General features: G+C 43.4%; 1 protein-coding gene across 1 annotated transcript in view; it reads left to right on the top strand.

Annotated features, from left to right (window-relative positions):
- The window catches only part of USP24 (ubiquitin specific peptidase 24), a 147,946-nt gene extending 125,553 nt beyond the window's left edge, over nucleotides 1-22,393 (top strand). Inside the window, exons 56-68 of the mRNA XM_065873524.1 lie at nucleotides 2,388-2,484; nucleotides 4,827-4,943; nucleotides 5,328-5,420; nucleotides 6,987-7,089; nucleotides 8,250-8,371; nucleotides 9,234-9,347; nucleotides 11,041-11,106; nucleotides 13,132-13,198; nucleotides 14,630-14,708; nucleotides 18,910-18,985; nucleotides 19,892-19,978; nucleotides 20,319-20,429; nucleotides 21,404-22,393. Of these exons, the coding sequence (XP_065729596.1) occupies nucleotides 2,388-2,484; nucleotides 4,827-4,943; nucleotides 5,328-5,420; nucleotides 6,987-7,089; nucleotides 8,250-8,371; nucleotides 9,234-9,347; nucleotides 11,041-11,106; nucleotides 13,132-13,198; nucleotides 14,630-14,708; nucleotides 18,910-18,985; nucleotides 19,892-19,978; nucleotides 20,319-20,429; nucleotides 21,404-21,466 (1,195 nt within the window). The 3' untranslated portion in view covers nucleotides 21,467-22,393. The remainder of the gene's footprint in view (nucleotides 1-2,387; nucleotides 2,485-4,826; nucleotides 4,944-5,327; nucleotides 5,421-6,986; nucleotides 7,090-8,249; nucleotides 8,372-9,233; nucleotides 9,348-11,040; nucleotides 11,107-13,131; nucleotides 13,199-14,629; nucleotides 14,709-18,909; nucleotides 18,986-19,891; nucleotides 19,979-20,318; nucleotides 20,430-21,403) is intronic.
- Nucleotides 22,394-27,206: the final 4,813 nt, after the last annotated feature.

Raw genomic sequence — 27,206 nt, 5'->3', positions numbered from 1 at the left:
ATACCCTGAGAAAACCATAACTCAAAAAGAGTCATGTACCAAAATGTTCATTGCAGCTCTATTTACAGTAACTTCCTTTGGTAGTATGATTTGGTTTCTTTGAATTCCTAATGGTAAAGAATCTAGTGAATTACCTAATCTAAATGTTCCTGGTAACGTTTATTATATTTTGTCTCTTTCTTTATAAAGCCCAATTACTCATCATTATCGAATTAATATTCTCCTTTCTCTAATTACTTATTTCTTTAGAACTTTTAAGATAGCTTAAGTTGTCGTTGTTACAACTAAAAAATAAACATACACTGTAGTAATACCTCAGTAACTGTGCGTGTGAAGAGGCTGTTGTCTCTCAAATTAGCCCCTCTGTAGTCCTTTCGGGGGACAATTTTTAAATGTAATTATAAGTGTAAAAAATTAAATTAGTAGCAAATAATGCTTGCAAATTGATCTAAAGCAATTAAAACTACTAACATGAAGGGTACTTTACATCTTTAAAATTTTTTTTATATTGTGGAAATTTTTAAACATACTCTAAAGTCGACAGAATAACGAACCCTCTCCTGTACCCATCCCCAGCTTGAGCTGTCAGCATTTGGCCAGTCTTGTTTGCTTATCCCAATTCCCACACATGCTCACATGCATACTTTTCTTTTATCCTCTGAAATATTTTAAAGTAAATTTCAGACATCATATAATTTCACTATAAATTTTTCAGCATGTATCTCTAACAGACTAAGTTTTAAAAAAAATGCGTGCTTTACCATCATCACTCTAAACAAAAATGATAGTAATTCCTTCCTACCATCCTGTACCCAGTCCATGTTCAGATTTCCCCAGATGTCTCAAAAGTGTTATTTTACCATTGAATTTGTACAAATCAGGCTCCAAATGAGCTCCATTTGGTCTCCATTTGGTTTGTATGTTTCTTAAGGTTCTTTTAATCTGTAATTGTTCCGTTTCCCCACCACCTTTTCTGTCATGCCATTTAACTGGCGTGAGACAGGTCATTAGTCCTGTAGAAGTGCCCATATTCTGGGTTTGCATTCTCACGATGCTTCCTAATGTCTGTAATAGGAAATGTGGAGCACCCCCTGTAGATATTCTTTCCAGAAGAATTGTACCTAAATCTGATCAGACATCTAGAGCTAAATATTGCAAGAGTACTTGTTATCTTTTAAACTTGCCTGGAGTTGCCACTTAGAATCTTAGTGGATGTTGAACAGAGCCTTGTGTCAGGTTCACATGAGGTAGCTAATGCTGAGCATTGACAGTTACGTGCAATGAGCAGAAGTGAAGTGGCTTCAGAAAGCTCCGCTGTCATCTTCCTGTGGGGAGAAGGAGGGCAGGGCTGTCAGCAAATGCTGCCCTCAGACAGGGACCAGAGCAGCTTTCACTGCTGTGACCTGAAAGAATGCCTCAGGACAGCTTTGTCTTTGGTCATCAAAATTCTGTTATATTAAATCTTGCTCATGGAACAGTGAGACTTTTCTGTTAAGAGATATTAGAAACGATAGGTAAGTTTTCACTGTGCTGATTATAATATGGGTTGTCATGTCAGGGTGTGTGTGTGAAACAGAGAAAGAAAAGCTGACTGTGGGGAAGCATGCAGTTACCTAGTTGCTCTCAGGTAGTTACCACCACTGCCCGGCGCCAGGGAGCAGATGTTTCTGCCTGACCGTGCCCTCCGCCACATCTGAGGCTGCTGCCTCTACCGCCCTGGTGGTGTGGAGGATTGGATTGGGTCGTGCCTTTGCAGCGGGCAGTGTAGTATCCCAGTGTAACACTGGGTGTGCCAAATATGATGGACGTGGCTGATAAACCTTAAAACTGCTGTCATCGTCATCATCATCATCATCATAGAAGAAGAAGAAAAGAAGGAAGCAGGACCTTTTCAGCCTCACATGCTTCTGAGAGGACTGAGTGATAAGGAAACGTTGGGAGGGAAGAGGAGAGGAAAGTGAAAGGATGGAAACACCAGGTGCACAGGGGGATTGGGAGGTGCTGTGTCGACTCAGAACTTTGAACTTATGTCTTATTCTGAGACATTGAAGGGGTGCCAGGGAGAACTACTCCTGAGTGAACAGAACTTATAAAATTTTAGGTTCTTTGCTTGTACATCTCTTGAAGTCTGAATTTACATTTATACAGATACTCATCTTAGAGGAAGAAGAAACAGGAAAAAATCCACTTTCTGTGTTCAAGGGTCTTGTTTTCCTTTTTCTCCTCCTTCCTCCCTCACAAGGGCCTGAGTGTGCTGATGCTCTCAGGAGCCTTGAGCTGACATCTTGGAGTATTTTTTTTCTTGGACAGTAGGTGGGACCATGTTGGGAAGGTTGGGTTATAGAAATCTATCTTGCTTTTTCACACCACGTTTCTCTCTACGTTAGGATTTTCTTGTTGGAGTGCAATGTGAGAGAAGTACGTGTCGCTGTGGCCACCATCCTGGAGAAAACCCTAGACAGTGCCTTGCTTTATCAGGATAAGGTCAGTCTTGTTTTCTAAATGTTATTTACACATTCTGTTTTTACCAAATGTTTTAAAGTGCGTATAATAAGAAAGAAAGCCTAGGATTAGAGTCTGGTAATTATCCACATAAAATACACGTTCTGTGCACTGACTTCCTGATAAATGCCAGGCTAGAAGGCATTCTGTCCTCCTCTCCTCAGATCCCAGATGTCAGGGTAGGCTAGGAATTCAGATCTGCTTTGGTCTGTGTCAGGATTTTCTGTCTAGAGCACTTCCTTCTCAGAGTCTTCTCTTGAGAGTTTGTGTTCGATCTCTCTGCATTAAGACCAACCTGAGTCTAGAGTCTCTAGTCTAGACCGACAGTCATTTTGAGCCACCCCTGGCTTTGTCTCTTCCCTCCTAAGTTATTTTCATGATCCGAACCTTCATTTGGCAGCCGGACCAAATAGTGCCGTCCAGTGTGGGGCATTGGCCACAATAGTTCCTTCTTTGATCTCCGTTATTCCCTAATCCTTGTTCCTGTTCCTCTGAATTTCTTCTTCTTCTTAACCATGTTTTCTGTAACATATTTTCTTCTGGTTCACAATGCCACACGTGCTAAAACAAACCATGGTATTTATTATCATCCTCAGTCCCCCCAAATTTTAAGTCTTAGGGACATAAATGACATGAGTCTGATTATACGGTCTGTTATGAAGTCCTAGCAAATACAGCAGTTACTTCCCAAGTTTGCTGTTTCAAACAGCTGACACTACATGGAAAACTTTGAAAAATGTTGTTTTGAGAACGAATTGGCTCCTTATAAACTCCTTATAAATTGGCTGGAGGCAGGGTCTCAATGAACTGAAGGCAAATTCTAGGAATTGCTGCTTCAGATTCAGATGTTGGCTTTACTGTTCAATCCTTTAAAGAGGCCCTTGATCCACACCCAGTGCCTGGCACCCAGGCACTTATTTCCTTCAGCAGTCCTGAGCCGGGGTGCACCGTTAGACCAGACATGCTCAGGAGCTCCGCTCAATCCAGGATGGAGAAGGAGGTCAAATATACTCTTCAGGGAGGACCTAGAGGAAGACTGTCTCTCTCAGTTCCAGGGATCCTAAGGAAGTGGAGGTTTACTCTAAGGCATTGGCTTTCGATCAGCTTAAACAGCAGAACCATTTTTGGCAAAACCTTACCTGGTTGCAGAATATATAAAAATAGGTCATTGGGAGCAGCCTTAGGACAGTTAGGATACCGTTGCTCTGAAGTACCCCTGTGGAAGTTTTCTCAGATATTTAACATAAGGACCTTCTTACTCTCCTCCTTCCTCCCATGTACAAACCCGGACAAAGGATAAAGGCAGAATTAGTGTAGTCTCCCTACAGATGGGGTCAGGCCATGGAGCATCATCCCACCAACCTCTAAAGGCAGGGCTGCAGTGGGGAGAAAGGGAAGGGAGTGGTGGAGGACATAAACCATTTGCCTCAGTAAATTCTACTTGATATCCAGCTGATGTATTTTATGTCTATTTTTACCCCATAATGGAAATGGTACCTCTTGCTACCCACTTTATATTGTAAAGTACTTTGAAATGAAGTGCTACATAAATGGTAGATTTTACTGTATATAACGAGTGTGACAGGATGGATGGGAATATTTCGAAAGTCTGTGAGAACCATCTCCAGAGGAAATGAACTGATAAAGAGTAGTAAGGCTGGTCTTAATTCTCAGATCACACATGAATTTCTAGGGACTTGTCCAAAAACAGTTGGGGTGGGAGGGAAAGAAGAAGCAATGTGATGACCAAAATGGTTTCTAAACAAATAAAATGTTTTTCAAAGCTTTCCATGAGGCGTCAGCGGGCTTTCAAGTAAGTTCACAGTTGAGTCGATATTACCGTTGTCATTCTGTCAGGCTGTTGCTCTCCATTTGCTCCATTGGCTTGATTTCTAGCCCCTATGCCTGTGTCTGTGTTTTTTATTCTTTGCATCTGTGATTATGTGAAGAAGTAGCATAGTGGAGGGAGGGATTCAGAAATATGTTACCTCTAAACCCCCAGCCTTTTAAGAGACAGAAAGAAATGGGCTCTGCAGAAAATGTGACGATTAGGCAGTAGAACCGTGCCCTTGAGTTTGAAAGCTAGGAAACAAAACTAGGCTTTTCTTTTAATTATTTCTACGGTTCCACCAGTCTTCCCTGGAAGATCAAATTGATAATTCTGTTTTTGCTCTCCAAAGCATAAATCCATCTGAATCTGAGACTGGATTGTATCAATCAGACTTTCCTTTTGTTCTTATGGTGATTTACTTCAGATTAATCCTGTTACAAATGTCTGTCTTATACTCTTTTTCTTTATGTAATTTCATCTTTCCTCTAATCAGTTAAAGAGCCTTCATCAGTTACTGGAGGTACTACTTGCTCTGTTGGATAAAGATGTTCCTGAAAATTGTAAAAACTGTGCTCAGTACTTTTTCCTGTTCAACACTTTTGTACAAAAGGTAAATGATTTTTTTCCTAATATAGCAGATTGATAGTCTAAAGGAATTTTATATGGGCAAAAAATTCAGACTGGTCAATATAGGATCTATATGATATGGTTTTATGAGTGTTTCTTCTTAAAAATCTTAATTCGTGCAATTATATTACTTGCAAGAATTCCAGTGTACGTAGGGATCGTTACTTACTGTTGGAGTAGAAGTCTGCATTGAAACTAGGGGCCATTGTGCAGCACTGCAGGGCTGTTAGATTTTTAACAAGTACGTGTAAATCATACCATTTAAAAACTTAACTGACCACTGAAGACTTCTCATTTAACTGTATTTTTGGAATAGATCTCTGTCAGGATAGGAATATAATTTGTCATTCTCAATATCTCGTGACAGCAAGGAATTAGGGCCGGAGATCTTCTTCTGAAGCATTCAGCTCTGCGACACATGATCAGCTTTCTCCTGGGGGCCAACCGGCAGAACAGTCAGGTAATGCCTACTTTCATTTATCCCCGCGAAGTGGCCACAGTTTTGGAAGCCACAGCGTTTCTCTTTGTAGGGAATAAATATTAATTTCATCAGAGTCCAGGTATAAGTACTACATAGCCTTTAAAATTCTTCGGAGTTCAGTTATTTTTACAGCCTCCTCATAGAATTTATTCTAAATGCTGTAACCAATGGGAATGACTGACTAGGATATCACTGAAAATGCAAAGTGCTGAATGACCTAGGAGGAAAGATGGGTTCTGCCTGGGGGATTCGAAAGCATTCAGGAAATAGTGGCATTGGGTCCTCCACTTGCTCTCTGGGGCTGTGAGCAGGCTGTGTTGGCGGACGTGCTTACACGGGATGCTGGTCACAGGCCAGGATTCAGATGTGGGGTTGAACCATTACACGCTGAACGATGTTGTGGGGTTGAACCATTACACGCTGAACGATGTTGCTGCAGGTGTAATACTCACATTCAGAAAATGAAAGGGAAGTGGTTTCGTGATGACAGGGTCAGATATATCAGAAAATGAGTCTCCTGTTTGGAGTTCCCGTATTGGTGTGTTTCTCCAATCATTGTATTTCTTCTGTTTGATAGATTTAAAATACACAAAATGTGAACATGCTGTAATGGTAAACACTGTTTATGGAACTGGTTACTTTTCACGCCATACCTCTGAAACTCACAATTCAGTAAAACAGGCAGTTTCCTCCCCATTCTCAGGCAAGAATTACAGCTCAGAAGAGTTGTGACTTGTGAGAACCTTGACAAGGTCACAGGGCTAAAGCTCTGGTTTCCCCTGTATGTGATGCATTGCCTAGGGAAGCTTTCCTTTCTTTATTAAGGGAGACAGACTTGCTACTTAGGCCTCCTCTCAGCTTCCTCTCATACCACCTTGCCGCTGTGACTCTAGTGTTAAAGAAACAAATACTGACATGCTCTGTGTGTTGACGTTATGTTGAGATTTACAGTATCTGTTTTTCACTTCGAGCTTTTCCTTATCAGGGATGCCACTGACACTGGCGATTGATTTAAATTCTTTGTAATTTAAATAAGATTTAATTAATGGTGTTATGTTGTATGATTGATATTGTTTTGCATTTATGGAGCACACGAGTTTGAAAACATTCTACCTTTCATGTTTCATTTGGTCCTCACAACCACGAAGTGGGCGGAACAGGTAGGTTATCTCTGTCTTTACACAAGGAAGTCAGGTAGAGAACTCACCCACATCTGTGTGGTGCAGCGAGTGGCAGAGGAGAGCCAGGCCTGCAGACCTCCAGCCTCACAGGCTTTCCCCACTATACTGGGTGTAGGAAAATTACCTGGCACAGGGTGAGCGCTCAGTACCTGAATTCAATACATAAATGGATTTGTTTTAGAATACGAGTTAATATACATCTGCGTTAAGCCACTCTTAAGCTGGCTTAAAACCCATGACTTTTTTGGACTTTGACCTGTCCTACTGTCACACATTGAGAAAGAATGTGGCTCAGAGTATCAGGAACCCGCACACACCCTTCTAACCAGAGCACTAACATCCACTTTATTTTCTCTGACAACAGATACGTCGATGGAGTTCGGCACAAGCACGAGAATTTGGGAACCTTCACAATACAGTGGCATTGCTTATCTTGCACTCAGACGTCTCTTCCCAAAGAAACGTTGGTAAGCTTTAACCTGTCTCTAATACATCAGGAAAACAGAGACATGGTGAGTTTGTCAGTAACACGTGTAACGTGGAGAGTAACAACGTTGGCAGTTAAATGGGTGTTACTTGTTTCTCATTTGGCTATTTGAGGAACACTTAAAGTTTTTTGTTTCAGTCCACGTTAAACTTCACCTTATTTTACTAGTTTGTCACAAGAGCAAGCCAGTCATTTCTTTGGGGTGGGATATAGAAGTATTTAACAACACACTAGGGTTAAAGGTACATTTCTACACTGCTTCTAGGCCTTGTCATGACAGCAACGGTAACAGTGATAACACAGGAAAGCAGCTGAGAAGTAGTCAGTGTTTCCTGTGTGCTGTACCTTTCCGTGGGGCTCGCAGTTTGTTGTGTTGAATCCTCTCAGCAAACCTGTGAGGGCAGTTCCCCTCCTGTGTGTGCAGAAGCTGAAATAGGGAGAGGTCTAGTAGCCCCTGAAAGTCTCACCGCTAGTCAGGGGCGTGGCAGCCAGTGTGGAATGCAAGCCTCTGACCCCCGAGCCTGTGGTAGGGTTTTCATGTCATCTGACCAGGAAACTAGATAAAAAGCACAGGGCATCCCTCTGATCTGGGAATGCCGATGGCTGTCTGAAGGGACGTGGGAGAGCATTCAGACGGTCGTGAGCTAGAGTATGCTTCCTAAACTCTGACTCGCTCATCTACAGAGGCAAAGCCACTGCATTCATGAGTTAGAAAGGTTTGCAAAAGAAAATGAGAGTGAGAGTCCTTGCTTTTCTAGCATGTGGGGTAACCCCTTCCACGTGGGTTGATTCTGCACAGCACAGGTGGTGTTGGCCATTGAGCAACAGAAGTGCCTTGTCCAGGGTCTCTTCAGAGGCACTTTGGGCATTTTTTTTTTTTTTCATGCACTTTGTATATTTTAACTTCTTTGGAAGATTGTCTTTGGTGGAATCACCAGGAGTCTAGAGGTCTTACACCTACATCCTGGGCATACATTGAAAGAGAGGGGTAGGTGTTTTCTCCCATCTCATGTCTGTGAGGGAACAGTTGTAGGTGCTCAGTGGTTGCATGTATGAATCTTGAGGGGATCTCTTTGCCTTTTAGAGTCGATTTCATGTGATAATATCCAGTAAAGTGGGTTTTTCTTTGGTCCCCTAAAGCTCCGGGTGTATTTAAACAACGGCCGCCTATTAGCATTGCCCCCTCGAGTCCCCTGCTGCCCCTCCACGAGGAAGTCGAAGCCCTGTTGTTTTTGTCCGAAGGGAAACCTTACCTGTTAGAGGTATGTACTTATTCTGCTAAAGCCACTTTCTTTTTGTTTTAGCTGTTTTCTTCTTTTTGAGGAAAAATGCCTTTTGTTATAAGTTGTATTTTGTGTGCTGCTCTGATGAAGGGGAGTATTGTTAAGAGAAGTGATTATTTCAAATAATTTTATTTCCTGTATGTGTGTCAGGAAGAAATAAGGACTAAATATTCTTAGTCCTGTCTGCAACTAAGAATTGGGCCTCAAGATCCAGCCCAGCTAATTACCCCTCCAGGTCCCAGCAGCTAGGTACATGGCACCTCCCCAGTCACAGCCATTCAGTTTATTATCAGAGAGTTTATTCCCAGTCTCTTGTATGTGTCCCTGGTCCTGGAACACTACAGCTCTGAAGCACATGGGTTTTTCAACCTCGGGAGTATGGAAGTGGGCTGCTCACAACCCCCCATTGTGGCCCATCCACAATGAGTCCCTTTCCCTTCCACCCAGAACTACCCCCTCTTGAGAACGTAATCTTCCAGTCCTTCCATTACTTGATTTACATATATATGACTGTGAACATAATCATACTGGTTTTTAGTTACAACAACAGTGCTGTGCTATATATCTCTTTTTTTTTTTTTTAAGCTTAATATTGTGGATCTATCGGTGGTTATTTTAATGGGGGAGGAGGAGATTTACCTTTAAAAATCTGATGAAGGTGACTCCCGAGAGAAAGGTGCACATTTGCACAAATTGTGTTAACTCTCAGACAGACTCAGACTGTTTTGAGGCAATGTTGATGATCATAAATCTGAGCAAATTTCAGTGAAAGTCAGACACAGCATATCAATAGTAACCTGTGACAGAAGAAAGGCTTACTCCTCTTCTGCCCTCTCGCTAGGTAATGTTTGCTCTGCGAGAGCTGACAGGCTCACTGCTGGCGCTCATTGAGATGGTGGTGTACTGCTGTTTCTGTAACGAGCATTTCTCCTTCACCATGCTGCATTTCATTAAGGTAGGACCTCAGGAAACCCAGTGATAGCCTGAGAGCCTGTGGGTGAGACACTAGGAAAGCATTCCTCTGGCTCCCAGGCACTATGTTTCTTTTAATATTAATTGTTTTTCCTAATCATAAAAATAGTATATACTTATTGGTTTTTTTTTAAATGAAGAATAAAAAAGAACTCAAAATCTGACCATTTATAATATTCTCATACATTTCCCTTTTATTTTCTATGCATGTATTTTAACATAATTGGGATTTTATTGTCTTTATGATTTTGTGTCCTTTTTTTCACTTGACATTTATAAGTATTTTCCATATCATTAAAAGTTATCTGAGTCTATTTCATTCTCTCATGTACCATAATTGACTTAGCCATTCCCTTCCTAGTGATGCACATTTGCATTGGGTTCAATTCTTAACTATTAAGAATAATATTTTGTAGTTAATGTTGTGGTGACCATTATTGTGTAAAATGGTTTTACAGTTTTAGATTATTTCCCCAGGCAGTCTCTAAAATATCAAAAGTAGATTGATTTTTGTCACCTTCTGAAATAGTAATGTATGCAGTTCATTTATGAAGCTCTGATCAGTAATACGTAACTGCATTCTCTAGGTGAAAAGCTAAAACGTGCAAACAAGGCCAAAGTAATTATTTATGTTGCACTTATCGGATGCCAAGCACTGTTCCAAGAATATTACCTGTTTAACTCCCTTAATTCTCAAATACATAAGTCCTTTGAGGTAGATATGTTTTTATCACCATTCTGCAATTGAAGAAACTGAGGCACAGGGTCACACAACCAGTAAGTAGCGGAGTGGGAGTTTGAACATCAGCCGGGTGGTTCCAGGGCTGTGCTCTTAACCATATTGTTTACTACCTTGCTGGGGATTATGAGAAAAACCTTTAAGCCTACACCTAGCATTTTTATTTGTTTTTCATCTTTAATTTTTAATTACATGGATAATACATAACTGCATTCTCTTGGTGAAAAACTAAAACGTGCAAACAAGGCCAAAGTCCACCTTGACCACCACCAGCCAGGCTCATCCCCTCTCCACCCTACCCCACGGATCAGTATTGTCACATTATGTGTGTCTTTCCAGGCCTCGTTCACTTACTTAGTACCGTACCTGGCGCCTTGCAAGTGCGGCGCTGTAATGCAGTATCCTTTCCTACTACTCATATGTACAAGGTTACTAAAATGCACAGGACTCTGAGTTTTCTGAACCTTGCTTTCTTCGCTTAGTGTGTCTTGGTAGATTTTTCCACTTCCTAAGCTGAATTTCGTTATATATTTCACTCATAGCATGCTGATCTCAGAACGCTCTCATTTGCATTCTCATAGCTACTCCAGCATGTTCAACAAAATAGGATATGTATAAATGAAATATAAGTATAAACTTAGGCTTGTTTAGTGACTGAAAATTATCTCCCTTCCTTTCTGCTTTTTTTCCTGTCTCCTTCCTAATTTCATAATAAAAGATCAAGGAGGGTTAGAGGTGGGAGGACCATAGAGGTTGTTTGTTTCAGTCCCCAGATTTAGCATTTGGGGAACTGAGATGCAGAGAAGGGAACGACTTGCCCAATATCAGCCAGGAGGTGGTAGAACTAGGGCTGGAATCCAGCACTGTTGGTTGCCACTCCAGTGTGCTTTCCACTGAAGACTTACTGGAATCTTTGTGCTTTTAAAAAATATTTCAGAACCAACTAGAAACAGCTCCACCCCATGAGTTAAAGAATACGTTCCAACTACTTCATGAGATGTTGGTAAGTCATAAATGATCTAATTCACTTGCATTTAGGCATTTACTAGTCAGCATGTGTTCGTGAATAAAAACTGTGTGTCCTTGTGTTGCCTTTGCTCTCCTTTGGTCTGTACTCACTGAGTCCTCTTCATCTCAGCCATTTTTCATGCATTACTGACTTAGAAGTGAGCGATAACAAACTGCCTCATAGGCACTTGCAGTTTGGTGAGGGAGCCAGACAAGTACACAGGCCATCACAGTACAGAGAGCAAAGGCCTCACCACGGACAGGAAACTGTGATCAGCTCAGATGTGATCTTGTGTGACCCTGTGACCGGCAGAGGTGAACGGCTGGCTCTACAGTTCACTCGAATCTGAGACACCACTGACTGTCTGTGTACTACTGAAAACACCTTCATGATCCAAAAAACTGAAACGTAATCCACCGTAGGGTCCATCCCAATTTCAGAAATACGAAAAGCAGGGGCTAAAATTCAGTTGTAATCAGTGAAATATAGTTTTATTAGAAGCTGAACTTAGAGAGGTGGAGTGAGCTGCCCAAGGCCATTGTTCAGTAAGTGACAGAGCCAGGATCTGAGCCAAGCGACTGGCCCTGGATCCCATTCTCTCCACCAAACCCCTGGTTTGCTCAGTTAATTGTAGAGGTAGAGCTAGAAGGAGTGGGAACTCGTAGGGCTTGGGGAAGAAGCCCAAACCAGACTAGGAAAGGCTTCAGGTACCAGTGCGTGTAGACTTTTCCCTGTAGGTCAGTGGTGGTACTCTGGTGGCCAAGTTCCACCTACATGTCTATTTAAGTTGGCGCAAATTGTCTTGTTTTTTACTTTCTGGATCCCAGCCTGTCTTGAGGAATCAGGTAACCTGGCCACACTGGCTCCGTTTCCTCCACGCCCCATCACCTAGCACAGCAGCGGCACACCCCCTCGATGAGGCTTGTGGTCTCCCGTTCCCCAGTGTCCTCACCACTCCTCTTGTCTGCCGCGTGGCTCACGTCTTATCATCTTGGGCTCTGTAGACATTTAAGTTAGCAACTTCTGCCATCGGTGATGGGCACCATGGAAGGGTTTGAAGCAGGAAAGCAATGTGACCTGATTTATTTCTTAGAAAGATTCCTCCGGCAGTTGTCTTGAAGGATGAACTAAAGAAGGAAGCAAGGTTGGAATTGGAAGACCACATAGGAGTCTGTGACAGTAATCTGAATGTGAAATAACAAGGCTTATACTAAGGAGAGACAGGAGTAGAGGGAGCAAAGGCCAGAACAGTAGGTGTTTAGAAAGAGAATCAGTAGAATTTGGTGACTGACTGTGAGCCAGTGAGAGACTAGCCCAGGGGCTTTTTAAAGAGGGGCGGGAGGGGGGGGACCTGGGTTCCCTTTAGGTCCCTTAGGCCTTGGCACAGGGTAGGCATTTAATAAACACTTTTGAATATGGCAGTACCTCATGGGTGCCGTTTCTAAGCAGTCTGTCTTTCTGGTCTTTACCACCTTCTGGTCCTAGGGCTTTTGGAGGATCGTTGCTCCTTGGGGTGGGACTGCGTATTGTTCATCTGCCCGACGGCAGCCCATTTAGTTTACGGCACCACGCACGGTTCGGTGCCCGGGCATTAGAAGTACGGCGAGAGTAAGATGTAGATCCAGCCCTGTTTGGCGTGGCATAAACCGCCACATCAACTTGTAGGCATGTGTTATATCAAAACTTCAACACATTTTTTGTAGACCATAAACCTCTTATCCTTGGGATCATGAAATATGCGTCCATATAACCCACAGAGAACTCTAGATGTTATTGGTAAGAACACGTATTAGAAAATAAGTGTATCTTCAGATATTACTTACGTAATAGTTTTTCATGTTTAGTTTAAAATTTAATACATTGTTGAGAAATATGGCAATGACTTGATATTTGTTTGTATTTGGTTTTGTTATGTTAGAAACTATATAATCTCTTGAATTATTTTGTTTTAAAGGCACCAGTGGCTGTAACACAAGTTCCTTCCTTCATTTACCAGCCTTTGTTTTCTGCTTCTCCCAGGTCATTGAGGATCCCATACAAGTGGAGCGAGTCAAATTTGTGTTTGAGACAGAAAATGGATTACTAGGCAAGTGTGGCTGCCTTATGGAGAAGTGTCTGCAGTGAATGTGCAGAGAGCTCATCGTTCCAGCCAGTCTCTCCTCCCTGGGGTCTGCCCCCCACGCTCTGCCTGGCGTGGATCAGTGAGGAAGCCACGAGAAGTCTGGTCAGGGCTGTTAGGCTCCCTCATTCTAGTCAGGAGAATTAGAGCCAGAGGATCTTATCGCCCTGGACACTCTCCTACTTTTAGTAAGACACAGTTTGAGGTCCTTTTACTGGGTCAGGTAAGATTTGGGGGTGCTGTGACTTTCTTCAACAAGCTAAAGTTTGTCCACTTAAGCAAGAAATCATTCATCCCACTCCGCAGCCATTGAGGAGGAAAAAACTAAAACCTTAGACGCAGGATGTTGTCAAGCTCATGAAATGTAATTTTTTTTTTTTTTTTTACCTGTGTTATGAATGCACCCAAATTTCTATTGTCTATTCATAAAAGTTTTTTGACAGAGTTTTCTCTTCCAGAAGGCTAAAGTGGCTTTAATGAGCTATTTCTTAGGAAAAGTTTAGTTAAAAATAGTCTTATCCAACTCCCACCATCCACCTGTGTTTCCAGTTAACTTGAGTCATTTTAGATTTTGCTATGTATTAAGAGAAGTTTTAGGATCTCTTTTTATTGCAGAAAGGAAATTTATGCTAAAAAGGTTCTGTATCTACAGCATTCTAGCCCACCCCCTTTGGAATGGTGTACTCTGCTCAGGGCAGTCCCCAGGCTCTCTGGAACTTACAGAGGATACACTGCTCAAGAGCAGGGACCAGGCATTACAGTCATCCCTGGGTACCCACAGGGCATTGGTTCCAGGACCCACCTTGGATACCAAACCCCACAGACGCTCAAGTTCCAGAGTCCACCCTTCGTATCCACAGTTCTGCATCTGAGTATTCAACCAACCATAAATTGTGTAGTACTATATGTATTTCTTGAAAAAAATCGTATATAAGTGGACCTGCACAGTTCAAACCCATGTTGTTTAAGGATCAGCTGTTATTTATCTTTAAATGCTAAAAGCAAAGAGCAGAAAATATTTGTTGAACTGAACAATCACCATACATGTCCATTTATCACAGTAAAAGTATTTTAACCATTCTGTGTCAGGAGTGTGGTGGATGGAGAACTTTGAAGGCCTCTAGGTGAATTATCAGCCATTATAAATTTTAGTTCCTTTCCGTTCTTGTAAAAGTCAAACTTTCACCACCCTGTGTGTTTCTTGAATACTACTTAGTGTTTCTACCCACTAGAATTTAGGGAATCCAGTTGAGTCAGCACCACCGTGTTTTTGTTAAGTTTCCTATCTGCTTATCAAAAGAGCTGGTTGTAAGTTTTCAGAACAAGAGAGCTGTCATCACCGGAACCCACTGTCAGTTTAGTGCTTTATTGTTAACGTTCCCTCTTCTGTCCCTTCAGCTCTGATGCACCACAGTAATCACGTGGACAGCAGCCGCTGCTACCAGTGCGTCAAATTTCTTGTAACTCTCGCTCAGAAGTAAGTATTGACTCGAAATGCAATGAGGAAATGGTGTTTTAGTTACAAGTCAAATATGACCAGAAGAGAAAAATCTGCCTTGTTTTAGTACCTAGAAAATCTGACCCAGTCAGGGCATGCTTGCTTGGATGGTACAGACAACTATTCAAACGATCTCCAAGAGATGTGGAGGGAGAGTGTTAAAGGTAACAGATCTTATGTAATCCAAGGGGGAAAAAAATGCTTAAACCATCAGGCTTTATGCAGGAAGGGCAGGAGTCCAAGGCAGATTTAGGGGCCTCGACAACAAAAAGTTGATGAACCTTCACTCAGGAGACCTTTAGTTAACTACCAACTGTGTCGGCTTCTAGGTCCCCACTTTCAAACTTGTCTCTCAAGAGACAAAGTCATATAACAGCTAATTACACTTATGAACCCAGGCACTATGCTAAATACTTCGCCTGTATTCTTATTTAACCTTTTCAACAACTTTATGAGGTTAAGTACTGGTATTAGTCCTATGTCATAGGTGGTTTAAGTGACATGCCTGCCGTCAGAGCTAGGACTTGATCACAGGCTGACTGACTTCAAGGCAGAGGTTCTTTTTTCTTTTTATTTAATTGTGCTAAAATATACATAACATAAAATTCACCATTTTAGCCATTTTTAGGTGTACAATTCAGTGGCATTAAGTACACTCACATTGTTAGTGCAGCCATCACCACCGTCAGTCTCCAGAACTTTTTTCATCTTCCAGAACTGAAACTCTGTACCCATTAAATAATAACTCTCCATTCCTCCTCCCTCCAGCCCCTGGCAACCGTCGTTCTACTTTTTATCTTCATGAATTTGACTATTGTAGGTACCTCGCATAAATGGAATCACAGAGTATTTGTCCTTTTTTGACTGGCTTATTTCACTTATCATGATGTCTTCAAGGTGTATCCACATCTTAGCATGTTTCAGAATTCCATTTCTTTTTAAGGCTGTATAATACTCCATTGTATAGATATATGTACACTATATTTTGCTTATCTATTCATCTGTCAGTTGACCCTTGGAAAGCAAAGGTTCTCAATGTTAGAAGGAACCTGAGTGGTTTGCAACTTCAGCTCCCCGATTTAGTACGTTGGCCAACAGAAGATCAGAGTGACTGCATGCTAACCCAAGGTTATTTTTTTTTTAATTGAAGTATAGTTGATTTATAATATTGTGTTAGTTTCAGGTGTACAACAAAGTGATTCAGTTATATATTTTGTTTCAGATTATTTTCCATTATAGGTTATTATAAGATATTGACTATAGTTCCCTGTGCTGTACAGTTAATCCTTGTTGCTTGTCATCTGTTGTATGTATAGTAGTTTGTATGTTAATCCCATACTCCTAATTTATCCTCCCCACCCATGCCTTTCCCCTGGTAACCATAAGTTTGTTTTCTATGTCTGTGAGTCTGTTTCTGTTTTATATATAGATTCATTTGTATTATTTTTTAGATTCCACATATAAATGATATCATATAATATTTGTCTTTGTCTAACTTCACGAAGTATAATATTCTCTAGGTCCATGTATGTTGCTGCAAATGGCAATATTTCATTCTTTTTATGGCTGAGTAATACTCCATTGTGTGTGTGTGTGTATATATATATATATATATACACATCATATCTTCTTAAACCAGTTGTCAGTTGATGGGCACTTGGGTTGTTTCCATGTCTTGGCTGTTGTAAACAGTGCTGCAGTGAACATTGGGGTTCATGTATCTTTTCAAATCAGAGATTTTGTCTTTTCAGGATTTATGTACAGGAGTGTAACCCAAGGTTATTGAGCGGACTGCACTGCCATCACTGAGTCTTGCACCGAGCTCTTTTTATAGTTTAATTTATTTTGCTCCAGATTTTCGCTGATTCTTAGGCATGGGTATTGCCATCCTTGGACTTGTACCAGAATGAGAATGAGAAATCTGTTGGGATTAATCTGCTGCATTTGAGCATCCTCAACAGATTTAAATTGAGAGCCCCATTGAAATAATGCATGAACACGTGTTTTCCAGATGACATAACATTGTAGACACAGATGGAAATCATTCTGCCACAATCGTGCGTTCATTAATTAGGCTTCATATTGGCAACATGTCATCATAAGGCCTTGCCTAAAAGTGGCATTTCCAAGTAGTGTTGGGGCCACATAGCATGTCTGATGCCAGCAGACACACAGTCCAGACATCAGTAGTGTCTTTATATGTGCTTCCATACCCTGCACATATCACATTTTGTATACATTAGTGGCAATATCCCCGTCGGTAGTGTCTTCAAATAAGGACAGCTTTCTAGATGAGCAAATAAAAATGGAAAGCAGGGGTGCTCCAAAATCACATTTTAAAATAGTTTTTCCCATAATATCATTCTTATTTAAATCACAAAAGTTAAAGACTAGTTTGATTTTATCACGAGGTCATTTATTGGACACCTTAAAACTACTAGAAGAGAACATAGGCAAAACATTCTCTGACATAAATTGTAGCAGTGTTTTCTTAGGTCAGTCTCCCAAGGCAATAGGAATAAAAGTAAAAATAAACAAATGGGACCTAATAAAATTTCTAAGCTTTTGCACAGCAAAAGAAACCATAAACAAAACGAAAAGACAACCTATGGACTGGGAAAAAAATACTTGCAAATGATGCAACGGACAGTAGCTAAGTTTCCAAAATATACAAACAACTCATACAACTCAATAACAAAAAAAACAGACAACCCAATCAAAAACTGGGCAGAAGATCTAAATAAGCATTTCTCCAAAGAAGACATACAAATGACCAATAGGCATATGAAAAGATGCTCAACATCACTAATTATCAGAGAAATGCAAATCAAAACTACAATGAGGTAATCACCTCACACTGGTCAGAATGGCCATCATTAAAAAGTCTACAAATAATAAATTCTGGAGAGGGTGTGGAGAAAAGGGAATCCTCCTGCACTGTTGGTGGGAATGTAGATTGGTACAGCCACTATGGAAAACAGTGTGGAGGTTCCTCACAAAACTAAAAACAGGGCTTCACTGGTGGCGCAGTGGTCAAGAGTCTGCCTGCCGGTGCAGGGGACGTGGGTTCGTGCCTTGGTCCGGGAGGATCCCACATGCCGCGGAGCGGCTGGGCCCGTGGGCCATGGCCACTGAGCCTGCGCGTCTGGAGCCTGTGCTCTGCAACGGGAGAGGCCACAGCAGTGAGAGGCCTGCGTACCGCAGAGAAAAAAAAAAACAACTAAAAACAAGAGTTACCATATGATCCAGCAACCTCACTCCTGGGCATACATCTGGAGAAAACCTCTCTCTAATTTGAAAAGATACATGCACCCCAATGTTCATTGCAACACTGTTTACAATAGCCAAGACATAGAAGCAACCTAAATGTCCATCGACAGAGGAATGGATAAAGATGTGGTGTATATATATACCGTGGAATACTACTCAACCATAAAAAAGATTGAAATAATGCCATCTGCAGCAACAGGGATGGACTTAGAGATTATCACACTAAGTAAATAAGTCAGACAGAGAGAGACAAATATCATATCACTTATATATGGAATCTAAAATATGATACAAATGAATTTATTTACAGAAAAAGCAGACTCAGACATAGAAAACAAACTTATGGTTACCAAAGGAGAAAGGAGGTGGGGGAGGGATAAATTAGGAGTTTGGGATTAGCAGATACACACTACTATATACAAAATAGGTAAACAACAAGGTCCTACTGTGTAGCACAGGGAACTATATACAACATCTTGTAATAACCTACAATGGAAAAGAATCTGAAAAGGTATATTTATAACTAAATCACTTTGCTGTACACCGGAAACTAATACAACATTGTAAATCAACTATGCTTTAATTTAAATAAATAAACAGGTTACTTATTAAGCGTACAATTTGTTGTGGGTATTTTACTTTTCATTTTCCAGCTTGGAATTTTAATAGAATGCGGTGGGTGAGTTAGAGGTCGGTAAGAAGCTTTTCACCACATATTTATCTTTCACTGCCTTTTGAAGTTTAAACATGTGAATGTATCCAAACCAAAAAAACGTACACATCTACTGTAAAGACAACTGAACTTTAATGAAAGCAGCACTTGTGTTTCCAAATTTTAAAGTACTATATGTTAAAGAAGTATATTTGCAGAGAAAGCATTTGGCTAATAAAAATTTCCTCCGATCACCAGGTGTCCTGCTGCTAAAGAATACTTCAAGGAGAACTCCCATCACTGGAGTTGGGCTGTGCAGTGGCTGCAGAAGAAGGTGACTGAGTTTTTAACTTCTCCGGCTATAACATAGGAATCAATAGCAGCATATCTTACCAGGAAAAATCTCTAATTTGGAGACTGTTCTCAAAATATTTTCAGAGTTCAGACTTTTTTTAGTACAGTTGATACCTAGCTTTATGCATTTGATTTGTATCTTAATACATGTGTTTTAATTTTATGGGTAAACAGGTAAGGATGATTATATAAGAGATAATATTGATATTTTAGTGAGCTCTTGAGAATGGAAGTGGAATCTTCTAAGAAAGAATCTCCTGATGTGACAGAAAGTCTGGGTCAATTTATATGCTATTTTAGATGCTTTTAATTTTTATTTTATTTATTTATTTGGCTGCACCAGGTCTTAGTTGCAGCACGTGGGATCTTCGTTGCCGCATGCCGGATCTTTAGTTGCGGCACACGGGCTCTTAGATGCGGCATGCGGGATCTAGTTCCCTGACCAGGGATCAAACTTCGGCCCCCTGCATTGGGAGCATGAAGTCTTAACTGCTGGACCACCGCAGAAGTCCCTAGATGCTTTTTGTACTGTAATATCTAATGGTAGAAATCGTGGGCTCACGTGGGCTTATTTGTCATCTCTGATGACTTTTTTTTTAATATTTATTTTATTTATTTATGTTTTTGGCTGTGTCGGGTCTTAGTTGCGGCATGTGGGGTCTTGGTTGCGGCATGCAGGCTTCTCTCTAGTTGTGGCGCGTGGGCTTTGTAGTTCGCAGCACGCAGCCTCTCTAGTTGCGGCACACGGGTTAGTTACCCTGCGGCATGTGGAATCTTAGTTCCCCAACCAGGGATCAGACCTGCGTCCCCCGCAGTGGAAGGCGGATTCTTAACCAGTGGACCACCCGGTAAGTCCTCTGATGGCATTTTTGACTTTCTGTCTCAGATGTCAGAACATTACTGGACACCGCAGAGTAATGTCTCTAATGAAACATCAACTGGAAAAACTTTTCAGCGAACAATTTCAGCTCAGGTGAGAGTTGTCTTTTGGTTTTGTGTGGCTTGAAATCCCTTAGGTAGGATTTTTAGTATGTTTCTCAGAAACTGCAGCCTCAGAAAAGAGGCGTAGGTTAAAAATGAGTACTGCTGGAAGAAACAATTGATTTTCTATGAAGAGACAGCAAGTTGGTGTACAGTTTGAGAGTTATTTGCCTGGAAGAAAAGCAATGAGAGTTGGTCAGTCTGGCCCCCACTGCCACAGAGGTTGATGTGAAGGCACCACCTCCAAAGGTCAAGTGAAGGGTAGTCTTCCTCAGTGATGCTGCTGCCACTGCACACCTCCTAACTTTTTCTTGTGTTTCAATCTCCGGCAGGACACACTAGCATATGCCACAGCTCTCCTGAATGAGAAGGAGCAGTCGGGAAGCAGTAACGGGTCAGAGAGCAGTCCTGCGAATGAGAACGGAGAGAGGCACTTACAGCAGGTACAGTAGGGCATGTCCTGGGTGAAAGGGCAGCACCTGCTCTGAGGTTTCTCAAGAGAGAAAGGAGACACCAGCTCCACCCTCTAGTGATCTCTGCTCAGGACTCAGACACCGTGTGCTTAGGAAGCGGGACAGTGCTGCGCCGTGAAACTAAGCCCGGCTTTGGCCTCAGTCTCTGCTGGCTGTTCTGCTGAGCTTGGAGAGCGTCCTGATAAAGCCAGGCTGCAGGTGTGGTCCTTCCAGATGGTACCTTGTTCTGCTGGGTTATGAAGAATCACCCCTTCCTCCTCCTGCTCTCACCAGGCTTCCTGGAAACACAGACCCTTGAAAAGAAGGGCCTCATGCCATTGAAACCTGTTAGGGGAGTCAAAGCGTAATTTTAAGCTTATTTTTTAAGTATTTTTAATATTAATCGCTATAGTAGAAAAAGGAATGCAATATTTATTGAACACCTACTATGTGCAAAATAATGCAGCAGGTTTAAATGTAATGACGTGTATCGTGTCCTCCCTCTGGTCTGTAACCTTCTGTAAAGCTATCTCTGTAGCTCCATCACAGTGCATGGCACAGAGGCCTCATTAAATGAATCTTGCTGATGTTCTGTGTGCTGTTTTGTTTGTTTCTAAATCTTTCGGATCCTCGTAACAACCTCGTGAGGTCGCTGTTACCCTGATTTCACAGAAGGAAACTGAGACTCAGCATAGTGATTTGATTTAACCCAAGGCCACATTGTGACTGCGGGCAAGTCACTAGATTGTTTCTGTGACTAAATGAGAACACAGAAATGAAAGTGTTGCACAGTCAGGAATGATCAAATATAAGGTGTTACACTTGTTATGTTTTGTTGCCCTTTGATAAACATTAAGTAGTTAAATGAGGACATGTTTAAACTGCAGAACACAAGTCCGTTGGCATAGAAAAACTTTTTTCTCTAACTTAACTCTATGTATTTAACTTCTTTTCCTTTCCCAAAGGGTTCTGAATCGCCCATGATGATCAGCGAGTTAAGAAGTGACCTGGACGATGTCGATCCCTAGGGGACGTGCCCAGCACATGATGAGAAGTCACGTCACGGTTACTAGATGCTCAGGACCTTTTTGAAATCAGAATCTCATCCTTGAACCCTTTGGAAAAGCCTGGAGGCTGGACCAGGAGAGCCTGCCGTGAAGGGAGGAGCACGTGTTTTAAGGAAAGCACTCTTCAGCCCCCGGGGAAGGCCTGGGAGCTGTTTGGCAGCGGAAGAACTCCAGCCTGTGGATCCGCTGACCCCCGGGGGCACAGTCCGTATGTGGATTGACACTTTTGTGGAGATTTTGGGAAATAAGCCGGTGGTAGACTGTTTTGTTACATGAACATAACAAGAGTGAGTGAGGATAAAGCTGTTGCTTTCTCTATGATGCTACAAAAGAAATTCCTTTGGTTTTTATATTTAAAAAAAAAAAAAAGCAAGCTGCCTTTAGATGAGTGCGGGCAAATTTTTAATCTTGCAGTAACATTGAATAGGCGTATCCAATTTAAAATGATGTAAAGATATGTGATAAAAGTTCCTTCTCACTGTAAATTAGTAGTTAAAGAATTCAGTTTACACAGACCTTTGTATTTAATATGTCTCCCTATTTGTATAGAATTTCAGGCTGGTCTGGATGAGAGCTCTGCGCATAAACTTGGATCTTGATGAAATGTTACCAGGATCAAAAATTGGGAAATTAAGCTCTTTAAGGTATTTTTCTGATATAACTGAGATTGAAAGAGCAATAAAAAAAAGAAAATGCTGTGTTCTCCAGAAGTGCAGGGTGCGTTCTTTGACATCAGTTACTGAAGAATTTGCGAGTTGTTCCCAAAACAGATTTTAAAAAGAGCAAAATAAAAAGCACTTTAAGATATAATTTTATTGAGTTTGACTTCATAAAATCATCTTTTTAATGCTTGGAGACATATTGAATAAACTGTAGTCTTAAGTCGTGTGACCTGCAATCATTTGCTTTTGCTGAAAAATAATTACTGAAACCCTTGGTACTGGTTGTATATGAAGTTTAAATATTTGAGTTGAAAGACACTGCTTTGTGAGTTTCTAGACATTTTAACGCAGAGAAGGAATTTGAGACTTAGTTTCTCCTCAGCATAACTAATTGACACTAAAAAGATGAGGACAAGAAATAACTAGTAAGCAACTGAGCAACCATCCATTTAGTTGTGTTTCCCAAGTCTTGTACCGTGCACTCATTTCAGGTTAGATGCCAGCTCCCCCTTTTTCTGGAGGGGAGGGGGGATGCCAACATATTTCATATATTTTGTATGTTTTGGGTTTTGAGTCACTACACACATTTTCAACCCTGTTTGCCTTTGGTTGTGTGCCCTGCCTGGTCCTGTGCTCAGCACGCACAGGACTAGGGGAGCCTCAGGAAGAGCCGAGTGGCCCCAGTCATAGATCTGCAGAGTCAGAGAGGCTCAGTGGACCTGTGACAGGACAGACAGCTGCTCCCACGGCGCACTGCAGACCCTGTCGTCTCACGGTCGAAGGCTGAAGTTACGGTGCAGCCAGGCTGGATTGTGATTGTGTGACAGGCTGGTGGTGGCTTCTGTCAAAAGACACTGAGGAGGTGGAGGGCCGACACCTAAGAGCAGAGCTGCGCCCCAGAGGAAGGGTCAGAGGCAGCCGGCAGATTTTACATGGTTCTGCTGTTCTTGCAAACTCAAGTGTGATGTTTCAGAATGGATTTTGAGCACGTGAATAACCCACGTCCTACTATCTCCCCAGCCGTCCCCTCCATCCCCATCCTCACAAAGCGACCCCACAGGGCGTGACGCTGAAATGCCAGCCGTGGTAAAGCGTGATGATATCACCCTGGCAGCTGCACTCTCAGGAGCCCAGATTCAGGAGTGAAATTGCCACTTCTGTCCCCTCCTTCCTATGGAAACAATGCCTTCCACAGCCCCCAGCACCTGCTCCCTCACGGTCATGTTCTTCAGGACCAGCATCACCTGCCGCTGACGTTAGGCGCCCTGGTTGATTTGCTCACGTTGTTGCTGCGAGGAACATCACTTTCACGTTGCCAGTAACCTTGATTTCCGATGGCTGCAGTCTACGAACCTGCTGATGACTTTTTTTTAATGTCATACGACAAAGTGACAATTACGACAGGCTTACTTTGGAAGAAGGGTCATTTTTACTGCCAATTTTTTTGGACCAAGATGTTTTTATAAATCTTTCAAAATGGTCTGCAAATCGAGTAGGAATTGCACAACTAAACTCAATGCTGTGTTTTCTCAAGAAGCTCCCTTCATGAGGCCCTTCTTAGGATGGCCGAATCAGCCCGTTAGAGGCGTCCTGGGAGAGAACACAAATGAGCCTTCTGAAGGGCACCTGGCCCGTGACTTCCCCTGGAGCCCACACACGGCCCTGACAGAACAAACGCGGGCCTAGAGCACGTGTCACCAGACTCACCCTGTCTTGCTCCACCCTCCCTGCTAACGTCGAGGCGTGTGCCGTTACCTTTTGAGCTTGGAACGAGCAGACTGGAATTTTCCTCTGCTACCTCTTGTGTACAAAATCTTGTTTATAAAATTTCAAAAGGAAGTAGATAAACTAGGGAAGAAACTTAATTCTAAATTTGGTTCACTGAGTGGCAGTTCTTAGCTTCTGAGGGTATAAAATAAATTTTTCAAAAACAGAGTTGGGGGTTCACTGACATTTTTCTGTGTGTATCAGAAAATGGCTATGGTCGGGGGAAGGGGTGCCAGGGGCCAGTGACCTGGTGGGAAATGGTGCTGATTCTTTTTTTTTTTTTTGCGGTATGTGGGCCTCGCACAGGCTCAGCGGCCATGGCTCACGGGCCCAGCCGCTCCGCGGCATGTGGGATCTTCCTGGACCGGGGCACGAACCCACGTCCCCTGCATCGGCAGGCGGACTCTCAACCACTGCGCCACCAGGGAAACCCTCCTTTTTGTACTTTGCACTGACAGTTGAATAAGGTCCACTCTAATAATGAGGGGCGGAGGCTCTTTTTCTAAGCCTTTTACTGTTTCCTCCTCTGGATACCCTGACCATTTCAGGATTCATTTGCAAAGCTGGATAAGGATGTGCTAAACTCAGACCAGTGGCCTGTAGACATCTCCCCCATAGCTTTCAGGTCTCCCAGTGGTCCCCAGCATAAATCACGTCCCTGGTCAAGCTGGATTTCTTGCTGGATCCCGCAGGTCTCAGCCTCACCCCTAATGTCCTGCGTTTGCCCACATGGTTCCCCTCTCCTGGGGTGTTTGCTGCTCCAGACCTTCCTCCTGCGGTCCACACCCATTCCTCCCCAACTCCCGGTGACCAGCTGCCAACCTCTGCAAGAACAGTCGTTCCCTTTTCTCAGATCTTGGAGCCATCCGGGCATGGACAGCTAAGGAACTGACCCCCGACTCTTGGGTGGTGGGCGAGGGGTGCCAGCGTGCCCACTTACACAAATCCCTGCTGGCAGTCAGGCCCTTAGCAGCTGGCCGCTCTTGAACGCGTTCCATGACACTTAAGTTGTCAGCAAATAGAGTTTGAGAGGGTTTTTGCTTTTGCAGGCCGATTCCCTGATGACTTATAACATGGGCTGTTGAGAGCTAGGCCTTGCTTAAGACAGCTACGCTTGCCAGCCTCAGAGTGGGGCTGGGGGCTGGGGGGGCCGCATTGCATGGGATGGTTATACTTGGCCAGGTGCAAAGTCCTGAGGCTGTTCTTAATTTCAAATCATGAAAAATGACCATGGACATAATACTATAGAAGCCTCAGCCACTCGTATAATTAACGTATACCATAAACATTGACTCTGCACCAGGCCCTGTGCCAGGTGCTGGGAGAGGAGAATGGAAAGGACACGGGCGCCCCACGCGTCTAGAACATTGTGGGGCAGAAGTTGCCAAGGAGGGGGAGCCCTGGTTGCTGGGGGGACTCGGAAGCGAGAGGAAGACGCTGATTTTATCCCAGGACGGGCACAAGTACTCAAGTACTTGTACTCAAAATACAGACACTCCTCAAAGGCTTGATTTACTCAACCACCCCACAGACCGTTATCAGGCATCTGGTATAAGCAAGGCATCATCCTAGACGGTCAGATTCAGGCAAGAGTCACGACAAGTTGTTTTTATTTTAAAAAGTCACTGTATAATAAAAATGCTACAAAACCCAGAATAAATATCTTCAAGTTACAAAAGCAAAACGGAGATCTAGAAAAGCTGCTTGCTGTAAAAAGGCAACAGAGAGTTGTTGACAGACAGACCAAAAAGATAAATGCATGCTTGTTTGCTTGGGTGGGGCTGGGGGTAGGGGAGCTCAAGGAGGGAGAGTTGCACCTCCCCCTTCTCCCCTTCCCCCTCCGTCCCTGCATCCCTCCAAAGCCCTCTCTACTCAGATCCCCGTGAATCGGCCAGTGCCTTTTGCCCAGTCTTCTGTCCTTGCTCACAGGGCTACCCCAGGTCTGTGTTCCCTAATGAGCCTCTGTTATTATAAAGATGGGGGGCCCAACCTGATGCAGCAGAAAGAGCCTTGGCTTTAGGGACATATCTGGGTTTATACCCTGGTACCACCTCACTTCTTGGCTGTGTGAATGGCGGGCACCCAACCCCCACCCCTGGTTCCCAGTCTCCTTCTGAAGTGGGGATGACAGTGTGTGCTGTGCAGGGTAGGTGCGAGGACGGGGTGAGAGGGTGGATGGAGCACGAGGCCCCCACTGGGAACTGAAGAGTCATCCCGGGGTGATGTCCCCCTGCAGGCTGATGCCAGGTGGGCTGCAAAGCCGGGACCAGGCCAGGTGAGGGCAGCTGGGAGAAACAAAGGCACGGCCTCGTGATCACCTGGGACACATCTGGCTGCATCCGTCATGCCGCTGGTGGGTACAAGAGCTAGGAATTTTGTCAACAAGCTGTCTTCGGGAGGTGAGTCTTAACAGCAGGACTGGGAGGGCCCGTGGAGATCACCGAACTGATGGAGATCTCTCTAAAGAGCAAGGACTTGAACCAAGGCATCTTGGCAGCTGACCCTGGGCTCGTGCTTCGGGCCTCAACATCCTCATCTATCCAGTGGGTATGAATATAGGGCCTGCCTTTGCCCCAGGGCTACTCTGAAACTTGTGAGAAAGTGGGTGGAGAAGCCCTTTGGACACTTTGAAACGTTGGCCACATGTGGGGAAGCGTCACCCCTTGTCAGTGCCACCCTGCACCCCCAGAGGCATGGAAAACTGATCCTCCACTAATTCGGGAGCCCAACAGGGCGTCCCTAAAGCGGGCAGGAGATGAGGGGCCATCTCCACCTTTCACTTCCCCTGACCAATATTTGGCCCCTTCCAGCCCTCAAGCGCCTCCCTGCCTACCCACAGGAGAATGACCACCTCCTGCACGGAGGCCTGAAGACTGACTGCTCAATAAAAGTAATTCTACCCACAGTGTTGGCATCTTGGAAGCGGCTGGCAGGAAGCTGGGCACAGCCTGACCAGCGTTAACGGTGGCATGTGGACCCAGCCCCACAGCGAGGGAGGGACTGCCTGGCACCTGCAGCCCTACTCACTCAGCCTCCCATGCAGCTCAGGCCTGGGAAGGGGTGATCCAGGCCGAGAGCTGGGGTTCTCCCAGGTGGGGAGCCAGCGCACCCTGAGTGCCAGCGCGCGAGCTCCAGAAGCAAGAGGTATCCTCTTCCCTGGGGTCCAGGCTGAGGAAGGGGGAAGGAGGAACCACTTCAAAGCCCAGCCGAGGCCTGGGACCACGGCCCCAGGCCCTGGCCCCTTCCCCATGCATGCGTCCCGGGCAGGGCGG

This window comes from Phocoena phocoena, chromosome 1, assembly GCF_963924675.1.
Source record: "Phocoena phocoena chromosome 1, mPhoPho1.1, whole genome shotgun sequence".
NCBI lineage: Eukaryota > Metazoa > Chordata > Mammalia > Artiodactyla > Phocoenidae > Phocoena > Phocoena phocoena.
This window is presented reverse-complemented; position numbering and strand designations above follow the sequence as displayed.